The sequence below is a fragment of the Theropithecus gelada genome, chromosome 10 (genome assembly GCF_003255815.1).
Source record: "Theropithecus gelada isolate Dixy chromosome 10, Tgel_1.0, whole genome shotgun sequence".
NCBI classification, from domain to species: domain Eukaryota; kingdom Metazoa; phylum Chordata; class Mammalia; order Primates; family Cercopithecidae; genus Theropithecus; species Theropithecus gelada.
In genome coordinates, this window is record NC_037678.1 from 32,040,495 (window position 1) to 32,063,508 (window position 23,014).

The following is a 23,014-nucleotide window of genomic DNA, read 5'->3' on the forward strand; positions in this document are numbered from 1 at the left end:
CACATAGGCCCAGGGTTCTGCAAGCACACAGGCCCAGGGTTCTGCAAGCACACAGGCCCAGGGTTCTGCAAGCACACAGGCTCAGGGCCTCTGCTCTCCAGGACAACCCTGGTGCCTCCGTCACCTGCAGCCATCTCCCAGGTGGTAGGCACCGCATGAGTCTGGCACAGACATGTTTTGCAGACTGGTGGGGGCCAGACAGGCCTCATTCCCCGGGGACTGGACTCCACAGTGCCATGAACTAGGCACCGAGTCCAGAGCAGGAGAACGGGCCTGTCGTTTTGGAGTTCTGGGCCGTGATGGTGATGGCACGGAGTTCCCTGAATATGAAGCAAGGCAAATCCCAGGACAGCAGCAGGCCCGTGCTCAGAATTCCTGGGCTGGTGGCAGCGATCCCCACACAGGGGCAGATGTCACTGTGATCAAGGACAATAGCCTGCTCCGGCATCCAGGCGGCCCAAAGGAGGACTTGTTGCCAGCTGCCTGCAGGCCTTCCCTGTCCCACCATACCCTGTCCCTCCCACTCCCCATGGGAAGCAGAGAAGCCCCTCAAGCACCTGCCCCTGCCTGCTGCTTCCTGGCCTACCTCCGGCCTGTTGTCCTAGCCCCGTCACCTCCACAAGACCATGGGGGTAATGTCAGAACCCAGCATTGGGCTAACCCCCAGGGGCTGCCCCTCCCTGCTCTGCTGCCAGCTGCCCAGCACCCAGCCCCACTGTCCCTCACCACACTCACAGGCAGGACCTCCAGGGCCTCAGCACATGGGATCTCCCCAACCAGGAATGCCAGGCCCTCTTGCTCCCCCGCCACCTCCTGCTCACCCAGTAGTGCACCAGCGTGTGGAGCAGGGCCCTGTGAGCCAGGTAACCTCAGGATGAGGCTCTGCCACCCATCAGGAGGATGGTGTCATGGCCATGGGAGACCAAGCTGCAGAAGGGTCCACAGAGGTGGCCCTGGGACCTGGGCCCATGGGATGGAGGCAGAGGCTCCTCTGAGGAGAGGCCTGGGCTCAATGTGGACCCCTGGCCAGGGAGAGCTCCGCTGAAGGCACAGGCTGACACTGCAATGGCACCACAGCCATCCTCATACGTTCACTGGGCTCTTCCCAGCAGGCACCTGGCCAGACAGCACAGCAGTCATGGAGGGTAGGGTCACACTGTCTCGGGATGGGCTAAGGGCTCGTGAACCATGGGGGCACCCAGAAACCTGCCCCTGTGCTAAGCAGAGGCTAGAACAGTGGGGTCTGAGTACCAACGGGGACAGGCCACCTCTGTGGACCCTTCCTGCAGAGGCACAGTCTGGACAAGTCATGCCCAAGTGATGTGTAGGGGACAGAACACACACGTGAGCTTGGGGCCCTGAGGGAGGAGACTGCAGGGGCAGAAACCATAGGAGACACTGCAGGGGAGACTGGATGGGGAGATGGCCCTCACTACCACGCCCACTTCAGAAACACAAAACACACCGCTGTGGGACAGCATTACACACCCTAGCCCTGCGCCCCGCCCCCGGCCACTCAACCGCCATCTTGCCGGCCACATAGCCGTATGTGGCACATCAGGGGTTGGGTCCTCTTGGGAAGAGTCAGGTGCATTGTCATAACCTAGTGAAGGGACACACACGGCCAGGGCTCAGCTGCCAGAACCCCTAGTTCCCAGGGCCTCCACCGGCACCGTGTGTGACCTGCCATGCTCATGGCACACGGCTCAGGCAGGAAGGGCAGTGGACAGGGAGGCCCTCCTTGGGACCACTGCCTGCATCTCTGAGCCTGTACTTTGTCCCATTCCCCTCCTCTCAGCAAATGCCCTCACCCCTGCCCAGTCTCCCAAGCCACAACCCAGTGCCCTTGTGAAGGCCCTCCCACCAACTTGCACCTGGGCTCACCTCAGATGTCACCAGCCCTGGAGCTCTGGCCTCCTCAGCTGGCACCTCCTGGCTCCAGCTTGGAGCATGAAGGGTCCAGTGGAGATGGTGGAGATGCAGAGGCAGACCTGCCTGCCTCCCCACGACGAGGGGCTGGTCCTGCACACCCTGCCCTTGCTGCGGACCCTCTTCTGGCCCCTTCTGGTCCCCCCACCCCGTTCTGCCACCCAGTGATGGACACTAGGGCCTCCATCAGAGAGTTCCTGACTCCCCCGAAGGCTATACCTGGCTCCCGCACCTTGGAGACCCACCTGAGGAGCTGGTGCCCCTGGGGCAGCATCTGCAGCCAGGTTACACACTGGCCCCCGTGGCCATCCAGGGTGGTGACCGCTCTCCGTGTCTGCAGGCTCCAGACGTGTACCAGGCCACTCTGAGACCTGTTTCAGACAAGCCGAGCAGGGCGTCAGGGGGCAGAAGGGTGTGCTGAATGCTCCGGGGCCAGCCTGGAGGCCACATTGTGGGATGAGGGCATCTAGGCTGGTAGAGCTGAAAAGCCGACAGCTCTAAATATGAACTAAGGGGCAGACTGGCAAAGCGCTCCTCTTCCAGAGAGGGCAGCAGGGGACCCTCAGGAGCCTCTAGGCGTGACTCAGGCAGATCTGCTTCTCTGGAGGTGGGGGGAGCCATGCCACAGAAATGCATGCTGGGTGGTCTTGCCTGCTCCTGAGTCTGTAACAAAGAGTCTGCGTGTCCCTGCCTCCCCCAAGGGACAGTGTGTCTGTCTGGTGGGTGCGAGCCTGGCTGACGAGCAGTCCATGCCCCTTGGCCAGCACCCTCAAACAAGTGCTGGGCTCCTTGCTAGGTCACGACCTCCTGACTTGGCCCTGGGTGGCCTGGGGCTGGGGCCGCAGCTACTCACCCTGAGAAGAGGACCGGGTGCCCCTGAGCCTGGGCTCCTTCCCAGAAGTGCAGCGCATGCACTGGTGACTGGGTGCCTCGGAGGACAAACTGGGGGTCTGGAGGCGGTGGTGGGCAGGGGGCCGCCATGCTGGCAGGATGCAGTTACCTGGGCACCAAGGGAGGGCGTGTGAGTGACTGCGTCCCTACTCCCATCCTCTAGGAAGGCTGCTCAGGCACAAAGGTGCTTGAGACGCTGCCCCTGCTCAGTGTCCCTGGCCCTCTGCCCCTCCTGGGAGAGGCATCCCTGCTCCCCAGACATTAATGAATGGTCTGTGGCTGCAGAGGCACCAGTTTCCTGCACGGCGGTGAGCCCAGCAGAGAGCACGGAGTTCACCCTTCCCCCACTGCTGGGGGAACCTGGGAGCCCCATGGATGCCAGCCCTCCTCGCACTATGCCTGTTGGCCTCTGCACCTGACTGGTGCACCCGCTTGGGTCCCATCTGAGCCATCCCTGGGTGGGCACAGCAGTGTCCAACATTCCTTCAGTCACCCTGACCTCCAGGCCTTCCTGTCCACCACTGGCTGTGCCCTCTGGCTCCCCAGATCCCAGCAGCCACACTGGTGCTTTCCCTCTCTGGCCATCTGCGTGCTGGGACTGCTGGTCCTGCCACTGGGCTTGGCTGAGTCCCACCCTCTGTCCAGGCCTCACTCCAGTGTCTCTCTTGGGATCCACCCTCCCTCCCCGCTGGCAAATCCAGTCTCCTTTCTTCTCTCATCCCTGCTGCCACCTCTGCCCATGGCCAGCTCAGGGATCAGGGATCGGGGGAAAAGAGGCATGCAGGGTCCCAGGGGGGCTGTTAGGAGGAGCCTTCCTCTCACATCTGCTGAGCCCTGGGCCTGCCCCACCACAATTTCTAACTGCCATCACCACCCTGTGAGGCGGCAGCACCCCTTTTCCACTTGGGGAAACTGAGGCAGAGAATAGTCACTGAGCTGCGCCAGGCCCCTGGCGCTGAGGCCTGAAGTACTCTAGGGTTTCGTGGCGCCACTGAAGGGCAGAGTGGCCGGGGCAGAGTCGCCGTGCAGCTGCTTGGGCAAGCTGCGGTCACCAATGAGCAGCTGCTCCCCGGACCACTGGGCCTGTTGGGGAGGCCTGCAGGGCCACCACCCACCCAGAGAGGCTTCCCCGGTCCCTGCCCAGCCCACCCAACCACTCAGCCCCGCAGAGCCTCTCACTCCACCTCAGCCCCACAGCTGGCTGCTCTGTGGGGTGTCCCTGGAGCCAGAAGCGACCCGTTCCACGTCTGTCTGCCTGCAGGCCCTGAGCTGGGCTAAGGCACAGAGGGAAAGGCCAGGAGCAGACCACTGAGTGGCTGGGGCAGCCTGTCACAGGGGGCCTCTTCCACTGGGCTCTGGGACAGTGGGACAGGCCCCGGCCCAGTCGCCTACAGCCTGCACACAGGGCAGGAAGGATGGCCCACGGCAGCCACAGCCAGCAGAGGGACTGGGGCCAGTAAAGGACCAGGGCAGGGGAGGTGGGAAGGACTCTTCCAGAAGGTGCTGGGTGGGAGGCAGATGGGGGTGCAGGTGCAGAGGCAGGAGTGCTGTGGATGTCTGGAGGTGGCTGTCCAGGGTGCCCCTTCAGTGGCACCACCACCGCCAAGCCCTGCCTCTTTCCTCCTGAATACTTGCCAGCCCCCTCCTTACTCTCTTCAGGAGAGGCAGCAGCAGCCCAGCTGGAACAAAGGTTCAAAACACCTGAGAAATGCCCCTGCCAAGGTGTCCTGCAGAGTGGAGGGTGGACAGCAGCCAGGGCCCGCACAGGCTGCATGGGGGAGGGCGGGAGGCCTGGGAGGGGCCAGGCAGTGACTCTAGGGCGCAGGTCCCCCCTGCCTGGAGAGAGACCTCGGGCAGCCACTCTACCTCCCGACCCTGCCTCTCTCAATGGGTCCCAAAGACAATGTGGAGTTCCCTGGGATGTCCTTTACTAACTGCCAAGTTCCATTTTTCCTTTTCTTTTTTGAGGGGGATGAGAGGGGTTTCATCCTCTCTCACCTCTGGCTGAAAGCCAACTGACCATGGCCAAACTTGAGAGTGGCTTCCAGGGGAGGTGGAGGGACCAGACCCCACACTGTTCCCAAGACCCAAGGCCCCTGCTCCAGCCTGGGATGGGGAAGACTCCTGAAGACGCAGCCGGGCCAGGGGCTGGAACAGCTGCCCTCAGCGGGTTGGCTTGGAGGACAGTTCTCAGAAGCCACCGCCTGCTCGTGCTATGCCTGCCAGGTAAGAAAGGCAAGCTAGTCAGGCGGACAGGGAGACAGGGCCCCAGCTCCAAGAGGAGCCAAAGAATGCAGACCCGGTAAAAGCACCTCCACCTAGCAGGAAAGCACCGAGTCCAGGATGGAGGGCCCCTCTCATGACTCCCGTCCAGGAAGCAGAGCCTGACAGGTCACCTCTACACAGGCTCCCCGTGCAGTCCAGGCACGGACACACATTGGACACACGCGATGCACACACATACACACAGGCACACACACGCACATGGTGCGCACACACATGCAAAACCCATGCATAGGACACATGCATACACATACATGTTCACACACTCATATGTGCACATACACACAGGCACACACACATGCACACATTCATACCTATACACACATACACACATGCAGACTCACACACTCAGGCACAGGCATTCACGTATGTGCACACACCTGCACACACAGCACAGAGAAGCACACACACAGACAGCACGGCGGCCTTGGGCGGTGCCAGCCGAAGCCCGGCCCCCACTTGCCACCTGCCTGGGGCCTGGCGGGAGTTTCCAGAACCTCACCAGTAGAAGGCTCATTCTCAGGTGATGAAATCAAGTTCTCCTCTATTGTTTCCCCAGAATTGCAGGGAACAAACCCGTCACGTTGTTACAACAACCAAAACGCACAGGCCAAAATGATGCATCGGCAATTAAGGGCTCCATCATTTCAAGTAATTAAAATAAATGCTTTATTTGAAAACTAATTAATTCTAGCTACATATTTTTCCCATGACAATATCCTAGGATTGCTTGATTTATGACATCTAATTATTCTTTATTAATTTAATTGAGAATCATCACGTTCCCCTATCTTGCCTGGCCCCAGGCTGTGGAGCGAAGGCCGCCCTTGCGCAAGGCCTGTGTGCGCCCAGCCGTCCTCGCGGTGGCCCCAGCCCAGCCCTGGCCCTGTCCTCCCGGAGGCAAAGGAACAGGAAACTTAATTCACAGAGCACAACTTTGGCTTCTGCCTGCTCTTCCAGGTGTCAAAGTGAGCCACATTCTTTGAAAAATGAAAGACAGTCTGACACAATTTGTGTAACTCTAACAGCCTTTCCAGAGAAGCCACAAACACCCCTGAAAGCCCCAGGGCACAAATGGACGACAACGGCATCTGCCTGCAATGTGCCACTGCGGAGGCAGCTCGGCAGGCCCCAGGGCTCTCCCAAGAGAGGTCCACAGCGCTCCTCTGGGTGTGGGGACCAGCGGGCAGGTGCAACTGGCACAGAGGTCCACGGACACCGCACTCAAGGGAGGCAGGGGGAGGCCTGCAAACGTCCTGCTGGCACACACCCGCCCACACCTGCAGGGCCTTCCTCCCTACAGATGAAGCAGGCCTGGGGCAGTGGCGGGAGCCCAAAAACCACAGGTCTCTACCCAAGACATTCTCGGGCTTTTGGGGGTTCATACCAGACAGGCCTCAGCTCAGCCTGGGCTCCTGTCCTGCCCTTGGGCTGCACAGCCCTGTGCTCAAGTCCCCTAACCCTTCTGTGTAAATCAGCAAAGAGTACCACGAAGTGAGTCAATGTGGGGAGCCACCACCCAGAGAGGCCACTGGTACCACCCCTGCCCGCCCCAGCCCACCAGGTCCTGCCTGTCCCATTGGGCATGTGACAGTACAAGGACAGGCCACACAGGCTGCTGGGAGTGCCTCAAACAGGACCTTCCGCCCCGCTGCGTATCTCACACAAGGGCATGGAAATAGCTCCAGCATCCCCAGAGGAAGCTCCAGCCCATAACCAGCAAGACTGAAGACTAGGTCAGCACCCCTTTACACCAGGACGGACACCCTGGGCGGCCCTCTCCCAAAAAACAACTAAAGATGTTGATAAAAGTTTCTTAAAAGGCCAGGCATGGTGACTCATGCCTATAATCCCAGCACTTTGGGAGGCCAAGGTGGGAGGATTACTAGAGCCCAGGTGTTCAAGACCAGCGTGGGCAACATAGGGAGACCTTGTCTTTACAAAAAATAAAAATAAATTAGCCAGGTGTGGTGGTGTATGCCTGTGGTCCCAGCTACTCAGGAGGCTGAGGTGGGAAGATGGCTTGAGCCCAGGAGGTCAAGGCTGCAGTGAGCCATGACCGCACCACTGTACTCCAGCCTGGGTGATACAGCGAGACCTCATCTCAAATAAATAAAATAAAATAAATAATTATCTTAAAAATTTTTTTAAACACAGCCAGGCACAGTGGCTCAGGCCTGTAATCCCAGCACTTTGGGAGGCCAAGGCAGGAGGATTGCTGGAGGCCAGAAGTTCAAGAACAACCAGGGCAACATAGTCAGACCCCATATCTACAAAAAATAAAAATAAATTAGCCGGGCATGGTGGTGGGCGCCTGTAAGTCTAGCTACTCAGGAGGCTGAGGTGGGAGAATCACTTGAGCCTAAGAGTTCCAGGCTACAATGAGCCACGATCACACCACAGCCCTCCAGCCTGGACAACAGAGCAAGACCCTGTCTCTGAAAAAAATCAAAATCAAAATCTTAAATGCATCACTAAATTGACAAAAAAAAGTCTGAGCTGCCAGAGGCCAAACACTAAGTAAAAGTGCAACCTCAGGAGACCTGCCAAGCCTGCCGTGAGGGCATTTGCTGCACTAGTGACCTGGATTTCCAGCTCTGATGGCCTCTGGGGTGACAAAAGGCAAAGCTTAGGGCCCTCCTACGGTGGCTAACCTCCTAGGAAAACCCCAGTAGCTAGATGCTCGGTGTTAGGCTGAGCCAGCACTAAACCTACACCCACGGATGCCAGAAAAACACCAGTCCTCAGGTTTCAGCCCTAACTCACACCACCCTGAGAGATCCCCCACACCTCAGTCTGTCTTCTCAGAAGGAATCCACCTGAAACCCAGGCCTCAAAGAATTCACTTTAGAAAAAGTCCTAAGAAGTACAAGGTTGTAGTCAAAAATCACAAAAAATCAACAAGGAACCATGGCACTGTGAGCGAGAGTCATCAGAGGCAACAGAAAACAGAACTAGACCCACAGAGCAGAGCACTCAGGTACACAAGGCAAGGGTGCTTAATGCTCTTAAAGAAACTGAGAGGGAACTGCAACTACAAGCAGAGAGCAAGGGAGGTGAAACATCATCACACAGATCAGAAAAAGCATCCAACTTGGTGAGAGGTGGTTGGGAAGCAGGAGATGTGTGTTGTGCCAAGGTATTACTCTCCAGACTGTTTACTGATCACAAAAGGAAAATGTGTACCTTCAATGGAGACATCTGGCTGTCACCACTTTCACCACTGAGAAAAGCTGGCACTGCCAATAATGAACAAACTGGCATTGCTTATCTCCTGACGTGATGCCACAGACGTGGCACCATCCCTGTGTGTCCATGCCAACAATGCTCAACCTGAATCCAGCCATAAAGGAAACAATCAGACACATCCATACGACGAGACACTGGACAAGACTACCAGCTTGGACTTGTCAAAAAGGTCAACATCAAGAGAAGCAACCAAAGGAAGATGCCAGGTAACTTCCACATTAAGAGACCAAAGGGGCATGATGACCAAACACACATGAACCTTAGATCCTGGCTCTTAGATCAGATCCTGGATCAAAAAAAGGGGGCTATAAGGGATGTCTGGGGGACCTTTGTGGGTAATCTGAATATGGACTGCAGATAATGGGGTGTTATTAATTTCCTTGGGAAGGATAACCGTATTTTCTGTAAAGAATGTCTTTATTCCTACGAGATACATCCTAAAGTATTCAGGGGTGAAATGCTATAATGTCTACAATCTGTTTTCAAATGTGCCAAAAAAATTCTCTCTCTTAATATCTCTACCTATCTATGTATGAATATATAGGCAGAGAAGTAGCACAAATGTGGCAAAATGCTAACAACTGGTGAGCACAGGTGAAGGTAGGTGTACAGGTATTTATTTTACTACACTTGCAGCTTTTCTGTAGATATAAAACCATAAAGGCAGGCTAGAGGGGTGGAGAAAGACAAGTCTACACTGGACTCGTATCCAGAATATCTAAAGAACACAGAGGTCAACAGAATACAAAAGCAAACACCAAAAGAAAAATAAGCAAAAGGCTTGGACAGATATTTCACAAGCAACGTAAATGTCCAATACATATATGCAAAGATGTTGAACCTAATTAATAATCCTGGGAATGCCTGTCAAAACTACAATGTGATATAATTATACTCTCAGCAGATTAGCAAAAAATTAAACAGTCTGTCAAATGTTGATGAAGACAGAGGACAACTGGAACCTTCTACCAAGCTAGAAGGAGCACACACGGAAACGACCACTTTGGAAAACAATCTGGCTCTATCTCGCACGCCGTATGACTCAGCACCCCTACTCTTAGATAAACACCCTGAAGAAATTCTCACAAGTGTGTGCAAAGAGACTCACACAAGAATGTTCCTAGTAGTATTGGGTATAATAACAAAAACCAAAACCAACCCAAACAGCTAGCAACTGCCGAAAGGAACACACTGGGTAAATTCGAATGATAGAATACTCCACAGAACTGAAAATGAATCAGCTCCGGTCTTACATGGATGAAGCTCAAAGTCGTAATTCTCATCAAGAGACATTAAGGGAGTCAAAACTGAAGTTACAGACAGAAATAAAATGTTCACAACACATATCTGTTAAAGGATTCATTCTCAGAATTTACTCCTTGACTCAGAATATGTCACTCAATAAGAAAAAGAGTGTGTAACACAAAGTAGTTCCAAAAGGCTAAAATTAGAGATGGGCAAAAAGGTATACGGGGCAAACAGAAACAATAAGAAAGGAGGAGTTGAAATACTAATAGCGGACAAAGTTGAATTCCAGCCAAAAAGCATTAGACTTGACAAAGACAGATAGTTTTTAATTCTTCGTTGCAGTTTACAAAATGCTTTTGTTTTTGTTTTTTTGAGACGGAGTCTTGCTCTGTCGCCCAGGCTGGAGTGCAGTGGCCGGATCTCAGCTCACTGCAAGCTCTGCCTCCCGGGTTCACGCCATTCTCCTGCCTCAGCCTCCCGAGTAGCTGGGACTACAGGCACCGCCACCACGCCCGGCTAATTTTTTGTATTTTTTTAGTAGAGACGGGGTTTCACCGTGTTAGCCAGGATGGTCTCGATCTCCTGACCTCGTGATCCGCCCGTCTCGGCCTCCCAAAGTGCTGGGATTACAGGCTTGAGCCACCGCGCCCGGCCGCAGTTTACAAAATGTAACAGTTTATGGCCAGGTGTGGTGGGCTCACACCTGTATTCCCAACACTTTGGGAGGCTGAAGTGGGAAGATTACTTGAGGCCAGGAATTCGAGACCAGCCTGAGCAACAGGGTCAGATTTTCATCTCTCAAAACAAATAAAAATTAGCTGGGCACAGTAGTGTAGTCCTAGCTATTTGGGATGCTAAGGAAGGAGAATTGCTTGAGGCTGCAGTAAGCCGTGATCACACCACTGCATTAAAGCCTGGGTGACAGAGTGAGACCCTATCTCAAAACAAAACAAAACAAAACAAAAAAACTATATATATAACAGTTTTTAACATCCATATATAATATATAATTAATATATATATAACAGTTTTTAATATCTATGCAATATATAACAGGGATACCACCTTTATAGAGCAGAAATTACAGGAGATGCAGAGTCACAGAAAGAAGCCTACTAATGATTGGAGAATGTGACATACTACTCTTTTTTTTTTTTTTTTGAGACGGAGTCTCACTCTGTCACCGAGGCTGGAGTGCAGTGACATGGTCTCGGCTCACTGCAACCTCTGCCTCCTGGGTTCAAGCAATTCTTATGCCTCAGCCTCCCGAGTAGCTGGGACTACAGGCACGCGCCACAACACCCGGCTAATTTTTGTATTTTTAGTAGAGACGGGGTTTCACTACATTGGCCAGGCTGGTCTTGAACTCCTGACCTCAGGTGATCTGCCCACCTTGGCCTCCCAAAGTGCTGGGATTACAGGCATGAGCCACTGTGCCCGGCCATAACATACTACTCTTAGTACAAGTCAGATCCTGTGGACAATAAGTAGGCAGATAGAAGATCCAAAAAATACAACCAACAAGGTAGATACTACAGATCTATAATGGAACTTTACACTCTCATAACAGAGCCTACGTCTTCTTCTCAAGGGTACATGGGACATGTGTAAAAATTGACTATATATTGGGTCACAAAGAAATATTAGTAAGTTTCACAAACAAGAAATATTTATAAATAAAATTCTATGACTACAGTGCAATTAAACTAGAAATTAATAAAATAAACGAAAAGGTCTTATCAAATAGAAATTTTAAAACAACTTTTAGGTGAAATGGGATAACTGAAATCACAAATTTTTTTTTTTTTTTGTTTGAGACAGAGTCTCGCTCTGTCGCCCAGGCTGGAGTGCAGTGGCTGGATCTCAGCTAACTGCAATCTCCGTCTCCCGGGTTCACGCCATTCTCCTGCCTCAGCCTCCCGAGTAGCTGGGACTACAGGCACTCGCCACCTCGCCTGGCTAGTTTTTTGTATTTTTTAGTAGAGACGGGGTTTCACCGTGTTAGCCAGGATGGTCTTGATCTCCTGACCTTGTGATCTGCCGGTCTTGGCCTCCCAAAGTGCTGGGATTACAGGCTTGAGCCACCGTGCCCGGCCCCAAAATTTTTTTTTTAATGAAAAATACTACATACCAGTATATATTTAAAGCTCTGATCAGAAGAAAAGTATAGACCAATACCAGTTATGACTATCACACAAAAAAAGTAAGTAAAATATTAGTAAACAGAATCCAATATCACATTAATATACAATAACCAAGTGGAATTTATCCTAGAAATGCAAGATTGGTTCAAACAGGGAATTTATGGATGCCCCACTGTATTAATAGATATAATGAGAAAAAGCATGTAATTATCTCCACAGATGCTGAAAAAGCCTTTGACAATATTCAATGCCCATTTTTTATTAAAATACATAAACAAATAGAAATTGATGCATTTCTTAGAGATTATTTAAATATATATATATACATCCCCCTTGGTCCTAAATCCAACGTATTATTTTATGAAGAAATATTGGGGACATTCCCACTAAGATCACAATATCCACTATCTCTACTACCATTCAACATCGTAGTGGCAGTTTAAGCCTAAGCAATGAGACAAGAAAATTAGCTGGGCGTGGTGACTCACGCCTGTAATCCCAGCACTTTGGGAGGCCGAGGCAGGCGGATCACAAGGTCAGGAGATCGAGACCATGGTGAAACCCCGTCTCTACTAAAAATACAAAAAAAAAAATTAGCCGGGCGCGGTGGCAGGTGCCTGTAGTCCCAGCTACTTGGGAGGCTGAGGCAGGAGAATGGCAGGAACCCGGGAGGCGGAGCTTGCAGTGAGCCGAGATCGCGCCACTGCACTCCAGCCAGGGGGACAGAGCAAGACTCCGTCTCAAAAAAAAAAAAAAAAAAAAAAAAAGAAAATTAAAAACACTAGACTGAGAATTTAGTGAATAAGATGATTTTAACCTTAAAATCAATTTGATCAGTAATGTAGGTGATATTTGGATTCTCTGTTTTTCTTTCTTNAAAAAAAACCCCCCCAAAAAAAAAAAAAAAAAAAAAAAAAAAAAGAAAATTAAGTAGAGGTTTATAATCAGAAAAGAAGACATTAAACGATCTTCCTGTTGGGTATACTGGTACATGCCTGTAGTCCCATCTACTTGGGAGTTTGAGGCAGGAGGATTGCTTGAGCTCAGGAGTTTGAGGTTACAGTGTACTATGATCACACCTGTGAATGGCCACTGCACTCCAGCCTGGGCAACATAGCACGACCCCATCTCTAGAAAAAGAAAACAAAACTATATTCCAAATTATATGATGGCATACATGGAAAGCCCTAGAAAATCAATGATAAAACAGATTCTAATAATAAAAAAAGAAACTTCGATTGGTGGCAGGATGTAAAACTAACATAGAGAATTCAATAGTCTCTGTGTTATTTGTATACAATAACAATAACGAGCACAATATTACTTGTACAAAAATAATAACCAGTCAGAGAAAATTCCATTTATACCAAAGAAGATAAAATACTTAAGAGTAACTTTAATAAATAAATAAGGAAAACCTACATGAAGAAAATGTTAAAATTCTCCTGGAAGACACAAAAGTAGATTTAAACAAAGGAAAAATAATCCTTTGTTCTTGGTTAAGACAATTCAACATCAACATAAAAGATGTCTCTTCTCCCCAAGTTAATTTATAAATTTAACACAACCCCAATAGAAACACCAGCAAGCTTCCTCATGGAGTTAGAGAAGTTGATATTAACATTCACTTGGATAAACAAAAATGTAGAATGCACAGGAAAACACGGGGAAAGGTTAGCTGCAAAGGAGCCAGCCCGATCAGATACTAACATGCACTAGAATCTTTAGGATTAAAAGTTTAGTACTCCTGTATAGACAGACAGATCAGTGAAATAAAAAGCCTAGAAATAAACCCAAGTACATGTGGAAGTTTAATACATAGAAGAGGTGGTATCTCACATCACTGGAACAAAAATGGTTAACCATTTGGAAAAATGATAAAATCAGACCCATATCTTATAGTGAAATCCACAAGAATAAACGCCAAGTGAATCTGGGATCCATATGTAAAAAATAAACCAAGCACTAGAAGAAAACATGGAAGAACTGCATTAACTTGATTGTGGAAAAGGTTTGAGGTTTCTTATGACTCAAAATTTAGATATAACAGTGGCTGGGCATGGTGGCTCATGCCTATAATCCCAGCACTTTGGGAGGCCGAGACTTGAGGTCAGGAGTTCAAGACCAGCCTGGCCAACATGGTGAAACCCCATCTCTACTAAAAATACAAAATTAGCTGGGCGCGGTGGCATGCGCCTGTAATCTTTGTACAGCAACTTGGGAGGCAGAGGCAGGAGAACAGCTTGAACCCAGAAGGCGAAGGTTTCAGTGAGCCCAGATCATGCCACTGCATTCCAGCCTGGGTGAGAGAGCAAGACTCTATCTTAAAAAAAAAAAAAAAAAAAGATATAATAAAATAAAATGGATAATTCTGACTATAGAAAAATAAAAATTTTTTGGCCGGGGACAGTGGCTCACGCCTGTAGTCCCAGCATTTTGGGAGGCCGAGGCGGGAGGATCACCTGAGGTCAGGAGTTCGAGACCAGCCTCCACATAGAGAAACTCCGTCTCTACTAAAAATACAAAATTAGCTAGGCATGGTGGTGCATGCTTATAATCCCAGCTACTCGGGAACCTGAGTCAGGAGAATTACTTGAGCCTGGGAGGTGGAGGTTGCGGTGAGCTGAGATCGCACCATTGCACTCCAGCCTCGGCAACAAGAGTGAAACTCCGACTCAAAAAAAAAAAAAAAAAAAGAAGAAGAAAAGAAAAAAAATTTTTTCACGCCTGTAATCCCAGCACTTTGGGAGGCTGAGGCAGGTGGATCACAAGGTCAGGAGATTGAGACACTCCTGGCCAACATAGTGACACTCCATCTCTACTAAAAATACAAAAAATCAGCCAGGCGTGGTGGCGGGCGCCTGTAGTCCCAGCCACTCGGGAGGCTGAGGCAGGAGAATGGCGTGAACCTGGGTGGAGGAGCTTGCAGTGAGCTGAGATTGCGCCACTGCACTCCAGCCTGGGCGACAGAGCGAGACTCTGTCTCAAAAAGAAAAAAAAAAAAGAAAAAGAAAAATTTTAGCTTTTGCACGTCAAAAGAAATTTAAAAATTAATATCTTTAAAATATAAATAAACTTTTCAAAATTAAGGAAAGGCTAAAAACTCAACAGAAAAATGGGAAAAAGAGATGAATAGACAATTCACAGAAAAAGCTATGAAAATCAAACATATGAAAAGACGTTCAACCTAAAGCTTACTAATAGAGAAATGTAAATTAAAACTACAGAAAAGCTTCTTGTTCTGGCAGGATGAAGTAAGCTCATTACAGCCTCTCTCTCAGGCTGACTGCAACTAAAAACTCTGTACAAAATACAAAAAGCAACTGCCTAAGGCTGGGCACAGTGGCTCACATCAGTAATCCCAGCACTTTGGGAGGCTGAGGTGGGAGGATCACTTGAGGCCAGGAGTTCAAGACCAGCCTGGGTAACATAGTCAGACCCTGTCTCTATAAAAAAATAAAAAATATTAGCTGGGTTGATAGCGTGTGCTTGCAGTCCGAGTTACTTGGGAGACCGAGGTGGGAGGGTCACTTAAGCCCAGGAGTTGAAGGCTGCAGTGAGCTTTGATTGTGCCACTGCACTCCTCGCTGGGCAACAGAGCAAGATTCTGTTGCCCCTTTAAAAAACCCAAAAAACAATTCTCTGAAAACAGAAAAGTGGGCAACAGCAGCCAGCCAGATTTTGGAGGAAAGCAAAGCTTAGGACGGTGACCTATACAGGGACACGTTTCCTGGATTATTTGTATGTGTGTTTTGGGGTGCCGCCCTGTGGTGGGCCCTGGTTGCAGAGCTACCAGGCAGCAGTGGCTAAAACTTGGATAAAACTCCAAATTTCTGGATAGAGATACAGAGAAAAAGTACACTATGGCCCCAAGAATGTGAGGGGAAACCTTGAAGGTTTACTGTCCCCGTCTCTCACGGTGGTGCCCCGGGGAGGGCCTTGCACCCAGAGCCCGGGGGAAAGGTGACTGGGAGAGAAGCTTGTCTTTCTGGTCAGGGGAACCAAGGAAAGGGAACCCTGCAGGATGGCAAGGGGGGAAACTCCAGAGTGGGGAGAGCTAAAAATTCCCCAATTCTGCGAATAAATACACAGAAGCCTCAAGCTCACCCCTGAGCTGTGTATACACAGGGCAGACCCAAAGCAGCACCAGCTGTAAGAAGGGAAGTAAACCACCACTCACGTCTCAGGCTGAGCCCTGGGTGGCTGATGTGTGAGACAGAACCAAAGCAGCATGTCAAAAGCTCTGAAAATAAAAATGAGATTAAAATCACAGCCCATGGAGGGCGAGACGTAGCTTGTGCAAATCTAACTGGGTTGACTGCCTGCTAGCGCCAAACTCAGCTCTCTCTGGACGACCCCACATAATGCTCAACCCAGGATATGTCTAGGATATCATCCAAAATTATTCAGCATACAAAGAACCTGGAAAATGAGACCAGTTCTCAAGGGAAAAGGCAATTTACAGATGCCAACCTTGAGAAGATTCAGATGTTGGAAATATCTGATAACAATTTTAAAGCAGCTTTATGATTATGCTCCATGAGGCAAAAATAAACATCCTTGAACTGAATGGAGGGAAAGGATCTCTCAGCAGAGAAATAGAAATTATTTTTTAAAAAACCAAACAAATACAAATTTCAGAACTGAATAATATCTGAAAAAAATCAATAATGGAATGGAAAATGACAGAGTGACATAAAGTGGGCCAGGTGTGGTGGCTCACATCTGTAATCTCTGCACTTTGGGAGGCCAAGGTGGGAGGATGGCTTGAGGAGTTCCAGGCTGCAGTGAGCTATGATCGTGCCACCGTACTCCAGCCTAGGCAACACAGCAAGACCCTGTCTCTAAAATAAAATAAAATAGGCCGGACGCAGTGGTTCATGCCTGTAATCCCAACACTTTGGGAGGCTGAGGCAGGCGGATCACTTGAGGTCAGAAGTTCGAGACCAGCCTGGCCAACATGGTGAAACCCTGCCTCTACTAAAAAAATACAAAAATTGGCCGGGCGCGGTGGCTCAAGCCTGTAATCCCAGCACTTTGGGAGGCCGAGACGGGTGGATCACAAGGTCAGGAGATCGAGACCATCCTGGCTAACACAGTGAAACCCCGTCTCTACTAAAAAATACAAAAAACTAGCCGGGCGTGGTGGCGGGCGCCTGTAGTCCCAGCTACTTGGGAGGCTGAGGCAGGAGAATGGCGTGAACCCGGGAGGCGGAGCTTGCAGTGAGCTGAGATCCGGCCACTGCACTCCAGCCTGGGCGACAGAGCGAGACTCCGTCTCAAAAAAAAAAAAAAAAAAAAAAAACTTAGCCGGGCGTGGTGGCGGGCGCCTGTAATCCCAGCTACTCAGGAGGCTGAGGCAGGAGAATTGCTTGAAACTGGGAGGCAGAGGTTGCCGTGAGCTGATATCATACCACGGCACTCCAGCCTGGGCGACAAAGTGAGACTCCGTCTCAAAGGAAATAATAATAATAAAAATAAAAATAAAAATAAAAGAGTGAGTGAAATTATTCAATACAAGATCAGAAAGAAAAAAGATTGAAATAAGTCGTTAGCATAGCAGGGACTTGTGGAATAACAGTAAAACGTCTAACATTAAGGGCAGTGGAGTCTGAGAAGTAGAAGAGAGAAACAGATTTGGACCAAAAAATTAATTGAATAAATAATGCCTGAAACTTCACAAACTTAAAGACAAAAGCACATATGTTTAAGAACATGATGAACCATAAACAAACCACAAGATAAATTCAAAGAAAACCATATTAAAACAAAGTAAGTTGCTGAAAAATAATAATGAAACCATGGAGGCCAGAAGAATGGAACATCTTTGTTAAAGAACTGAAAGAGGCCAGGCGCAGTGGCTCACGCCTGTAATCCCAGCATTTTGGGAGGCCAAGGTGGGCGGATCACAAGGTCAGGGAATCGAGACCATCCTGGCTAACTTGGTGAAACCCAATCTCTACTAAAAACACACAAAAAAATTAGCCGGGCGTGGTGGTGGGCGCCTGTAGTCCCAGCTACTTGGGAGGCTGAGGCAGGAAAATGGCGTGAACCCGGGAGGCGGAGCTTGCAGTGAGCTGAGATCGCGCCACTGCACTCCAGCCTGGGTGACAGAGCGAGACTCCGTCTCAAAAAAAAAAAAAAAAAAAAAAAAAAGAACTGAAAGAAAACAACTGTATATCCAGCAAAACATTCTTTGGGAATGAAGGTAATATCAAGATTCCCAGATGAGAGAAATGAGAATTTCTTGCCTCCAGATCTGCACTAAAAGAAATGCTAAAGTTCTTCAGGTTCAAAAGACATGATACCAGAAGGAAATGTGGAACTTCAAGAAGGTAGGAGGAGCAATGGTAAAACGTGGGTAAATATTAAAGACAGTTTTATCTCTTCAGTAAACATGTATGAATGTTAAAATCATATTATCTGTTGAGGTTTTCAGTATGGCAGTTATAACATAATGGAGGACAGTAAGGGACCTATGTGGTTGTAAGGCTTCTATATTTTATTTGAAATGGAAAAATATTAACTTTAAGAAGACTGTGAAGGGTTAATTAAGTGTGTACACTGTCATCCCTGCAGCAACCATTAAAAATGTAACAAAAAGGCCGGGCGCGGTGGCTCAAGCCTGTAATCCCAGCACTTTGGGAGGCCGAGGCGGGTGGATCACGAGGTCAGGAGATCGAGACCATCCTGGCTAACATGGTGAAACCCCGTCTCTACTAAAAATACAAAAAACTAGCCGGGCGAGGTGGCGGGCGCCTGTAGTCCCAGCTACTGGGAGGCTGAGGCAGGAGAATGGCGTGAACCTGGGAGGCGGAGCTTGCAGTGAGCCGAGATCGCGCCACTGCACTCCAGCCTGGGTGACACAGCGCGAGACTCCGTCTCAAAAAAAAAAAAAAAAAAAAAAAAAAAAAAAGTAACAAAAAGAGATATTGCCAAAGTTCCAACAAAAAATCAAAACAATGTTTTAAAATACCTAAATAATTCAAGAGAGGGCAGGAAAGAGGGGATAGAAGAAAAAGAAAGAAGAGAAGAAAAAGAGAAAACAACAAAATAGTAGACCTAAATAGAACCATATCAATAATTACAATAAAAATAAAAAGGTGAAAAAGATGTGCTATACAAATAATAACAAATTGGAGTGGATATATTAATATCAGGTAAAGTAGACCTCAGAGTGAGGAATATTATCACGGACAAAAAGAAGATACAATGATAAATGGCATCAACTCATAAAGAAGACACAAAAGTTGTAAATACTGAGCTAATAAGACAACTTCAAAATGCATGAAGAAAAAACTGATGGAACCGACAGTAGAAATACATAACTACATAATTATAGGTGGAGACTTAAACTCCTCCTTAGTAACTGACTGAACAAGTGGCCAGAAAGTCATACAGAAGACCTGACTAATACTATCTACCTCCTTGACCTAGTTGACATTTATAGAACATATGCCACTCAGCAGAAAAAACACATTCTTCTCAAATGCACATGGAACACTCATCAAGATAGGCCATATCCTGGGTCATAAAAGAAACCTTAAAAATGTAAAAAAAAAAAAAAAACAAAAAACTCACACCTGTAATCCCAGCACTTTGGGAGGTCGAGGCAGGCGGATCACGAGGTCAGGGGTTCAAGACCAGCCTGGCCAGCATGGTGAAATCCAATCTAAAATTACAAAAAATTAGCCAGGCATGGGGGTACACACCTGTAGTCCCAGCTACCCGGGAGGCTGAGGCAGAATTATTGCTTGAACCCGGCTGGCAGAGGTTGCAGTGAGCCAAGATTGTGCCACTGTACTCCAGCCTGGGCGACACAGCAAGACTCTGTCTCAAAAAAAAAAAAAAAAAAAAAAAAAAGTTAAAAAAACAAAGGATACAAAGTATGTTCTCTGATTATATGGAATTAAACTGGAAATCAATAACAGTAAGATAATGAAAATCTCCAAATATTTGGAAATTAAACAACACTCTTTTATATAATCAATGGGTTCAAGAGAAAGTCTCAAGGGAAATTAGAAAATATCTAAACTAAATACAAATGAAAACACAATATATCAAAACTTGTAGGATGCAGCTAAAACAGTGCTTACAAGGAAAGTTACAGCATTAAATATTTATATCGACAAGAAGAAAGGTCTCCAAATCAATGAATCAATGACCTGGTTTATGCCTTAAGATAACAGAAAAAGAGGAACAAAATAAGCCCAAAGCAAGCACAAGGAAGGAAATAAGATTAAAGCAGAAATAAATGTTTTAAAGAAGAGTAAAACAAATGAGAAAATAAAGTAAGAGGTTGGTTCTTAAAAAAGATCAATAAAATTGATAAATTTCTAGCTGAAATGGCAACAATAAAAAGAGAAAAGAGACAAGTTATAATAATTAAAGAAGGGTTATCATTACAGACACCAGAAACATTAAAAGGATAAGAAGGAGATACCATGAACAACTCAAATAAATTCGAGCTAAATAAACCTAGCTGAAATGAAAGTTGAAAGACACAGACTAGGTGAAGAAAGAGATGACCTGAATAGTCCTATATCAATTAAAGGAATCACAGGTTTAGTTTAAACTCTTGTAGGAAAAAAAAAATCAAAACTCCAGCCCACATGACTTTACTGGCAAATTCTACCAAACATTTAAAGAAGAAATAACACTATTCTACATAATTTTTTCCCAGAAAACAGAAAAAGAGAGAACATTTCCCAACTAGTTTGATGAGGCTAGCACTACCCCAATACCAAAACCAGACAAAGGTAGTAGAAAGAGAAGAAAACGGCAAACAAATATATTTCATGAATACAGACATACAAATCCTCAAACAAAATAACAGCTTGCTGCTTAAGTCTCAAGTTGGGGAGGAAAAAACAGCAAATCTAATCCAACAGTGTAGAAAAAGAATACACTGGAGCCAACTGGCATTTATCTCAGGAATGCAAAGCTGATTCAAGATTCAAAAGTCATTCAATGTAAACTCTCATATTAACACTAAAGAAAAACCACAGGATCTTATCGGTTAATATAGAAAAGGCACTGGGCAGAATTCAACATCCATTCATGATTTTTTAAAAACCCTCAGAAAGCATAATCCATAAGATAAAAAACACAAATTCACCTTCTGCAAAATTAGAAACTTTTGCTCTTGAAAAGAGATTATTAAGAAAATGAAAAGGCAATCTATACAGATGGGGAAAAATATTTTCAAATCATGTATCTGGCAAATAATTTATATACCAAATATATAATTTTCAAAATCCACAAAGAAAACACACACACTCACAAAATAAAACATCTAAGAATGGGCAACAGATTTGAACAAACACTTCACCAAAGAAGATATGCAAATGGCAAATGAGGACATGAAAACATATTTAACATCTTTAGTCACTAGGAAAATGTAAATTAAAACCACAATAAAACGCCATTACATACTTATCAGAATGGCTAAAACAGAAAAGACTGACCATTCCACTTGCTGGAAAGCTTGTGAAGTAATTGAAACTCTCATACGCTGCTGATGGGATTATAAAACGGTACAACCCCTTGGGAACAAAGTTTGGTTATTTCTTTAAAAACCAGTCCCATACTGGAGACAACCCAAATGCCCATCAACAGCAGAACAGACAGAGGTATACTGACACCTGGATATAGCCATCCTTGACAATGATGAAGTAGGAAGTACTGATACATGCTTTAATGTGAATAAATCTCAAAATAATCGTGTCAGGTGAAAGAAGCCAGAAAAAGAGAGTAAATTCTGTGATTCTATTTATGCAACATTCTGGGAGATAGAAACTGACCTATAATGACAGAAAGCAGATTAGAGGGAACCTGGAGAAGAGAGGTGCAGGGAGGAGGAAGGGAGGGGCATGCAGAGAGGCAGGAAGAGACTTTAGGCACAGTGGGTATGTTCGTTGTCTTGAGTGTGGGGATGGCGTCAGAGACGCTGCACTTGTCAAACTGTCCACTTGAAATATGTGCAGTTTATTGCATAGGCAATTTAATTGCACAATCTATTTTTGTGCTCATTAAAGGAAATGCAAGAGCAACTAAACAATCCAATTAAAAAGGCATAAAAGATTTGACCAAACGCTCCACCTAAAAAGACGTGCAAATAAGCACAAAAGGAAACTCAACATCATAGCCATTAAGGAAATGCAACTTAAACCCATAATGAAATACCACTACCTACCTATTAGAGTGGCTAAAATACAGAAAAAAACTGACAAAACCAACAAAACCAAGTGCTGGCAATACTGTGGAGCAACTGGAACCCTCTTACACTGTTGGTGAGAATGCAAAATGGTGCACACACTCTGGAAAACAGTATGGCAGTTTCTTACACATGCACACACACACACACACACACACACATACATATATATATATATATATATATATATATTTTTTTTTTTTTTTGAGACAGAGTCTTGCTCAGTCTCCAGGCTGGAGTGCAGTGGCACAATCTTAGCTCACTGCAACCTCCATCTCCCAGGTTCAAATGATTCCCCTGCCTCAGCCTCCCAGATAGCTAGATTACAGGCGTACACAACCACACCCAGCTAATTTTTGTATTTTTGGTAGAGATGGGGTTTCACCATGTTGGCCAGGATGGTCTTGATCTCATGACCTCGTGATCCACCCGCCTCAGCCTCCCAAAGTGCTGGGATTACAGGCGTGACCCACTGTGCCCGGCACAGGTTCTTATAAAATTAAATATGCATTAACATGTTGCCCAACAATTCTACTCCTAGATATGTATTCTAGAGAAGTGAAAACTTATATGCAAACAAAAACCTGTACGTGAATGTTTATAGTAGCTATAACTAACCACCCAAAACAGAAATGTGTGAAACATATAATCGCCTAAAACAGAAAATAACCCAAATGACTATCTATGGATGAATGGAATACTATTCTGCAACAGAAAGGAGCAAACTATTGATAAATGCAACAATGTGGGTGAATCTCCAAAGAACTGAGTAAAAGGCTACATACTATTTATATGGCATTCTGGAAAAGGCAAAAGTATAGGTACAGAGGACAGATCAGTGGCTGGCATGGGTCAGGAGGAGGGGGAGGGGATTACTGTCAAAGGACAGCAAAAGGCAGGGTTTTGAGAGAATGAACAGTTTTCTGTGTCCTGATAGGGGTGATGTTGACATAGACATGGATTAGGACTCACTGTAAGTGCACACAATAATAAAGATAATAACAATAATACAGTAGTTCCCCCTTATCTAGGGAGGATGATGAACGATGATGAT

At 47.1% G+C, this 23,014-nt stretch overlaps 1 protein-coding gene across 3 annotated transcripts in view; it reads right to left on the minus strand.

Annotated features, from left to right (window-relative positions):
- Window positions 1-23,014, minus strand: part of GNB1L (G protein subunit beta 1 like) — a 70,914-nt gene that overhangs the window by 31,309 nt on the left and 16,591 nt on the right. For all 3 annotated transcript variants that reach the window (XM_025399619.1, XM_025399621.1, XM_025399620.1), the window contains 2 exons: window positions 2,783-2,929; window positions 2,175-2,300 (listed from right to left, as the gene is read on the minus strand). In XM_025399619.1, coding sequence (XP_025255404.1) covers window positions 2,175-2,300; window positions 2,783-2,910 — 254 coding nt within the window. In that variant the 5' untranslated portion in view covers window positions 2,911-2,929. The remainder of the gene's footprint in view (window positions 1-2,174; window positions 2,301-2,782; window positions 2,930-23,014) is intronic.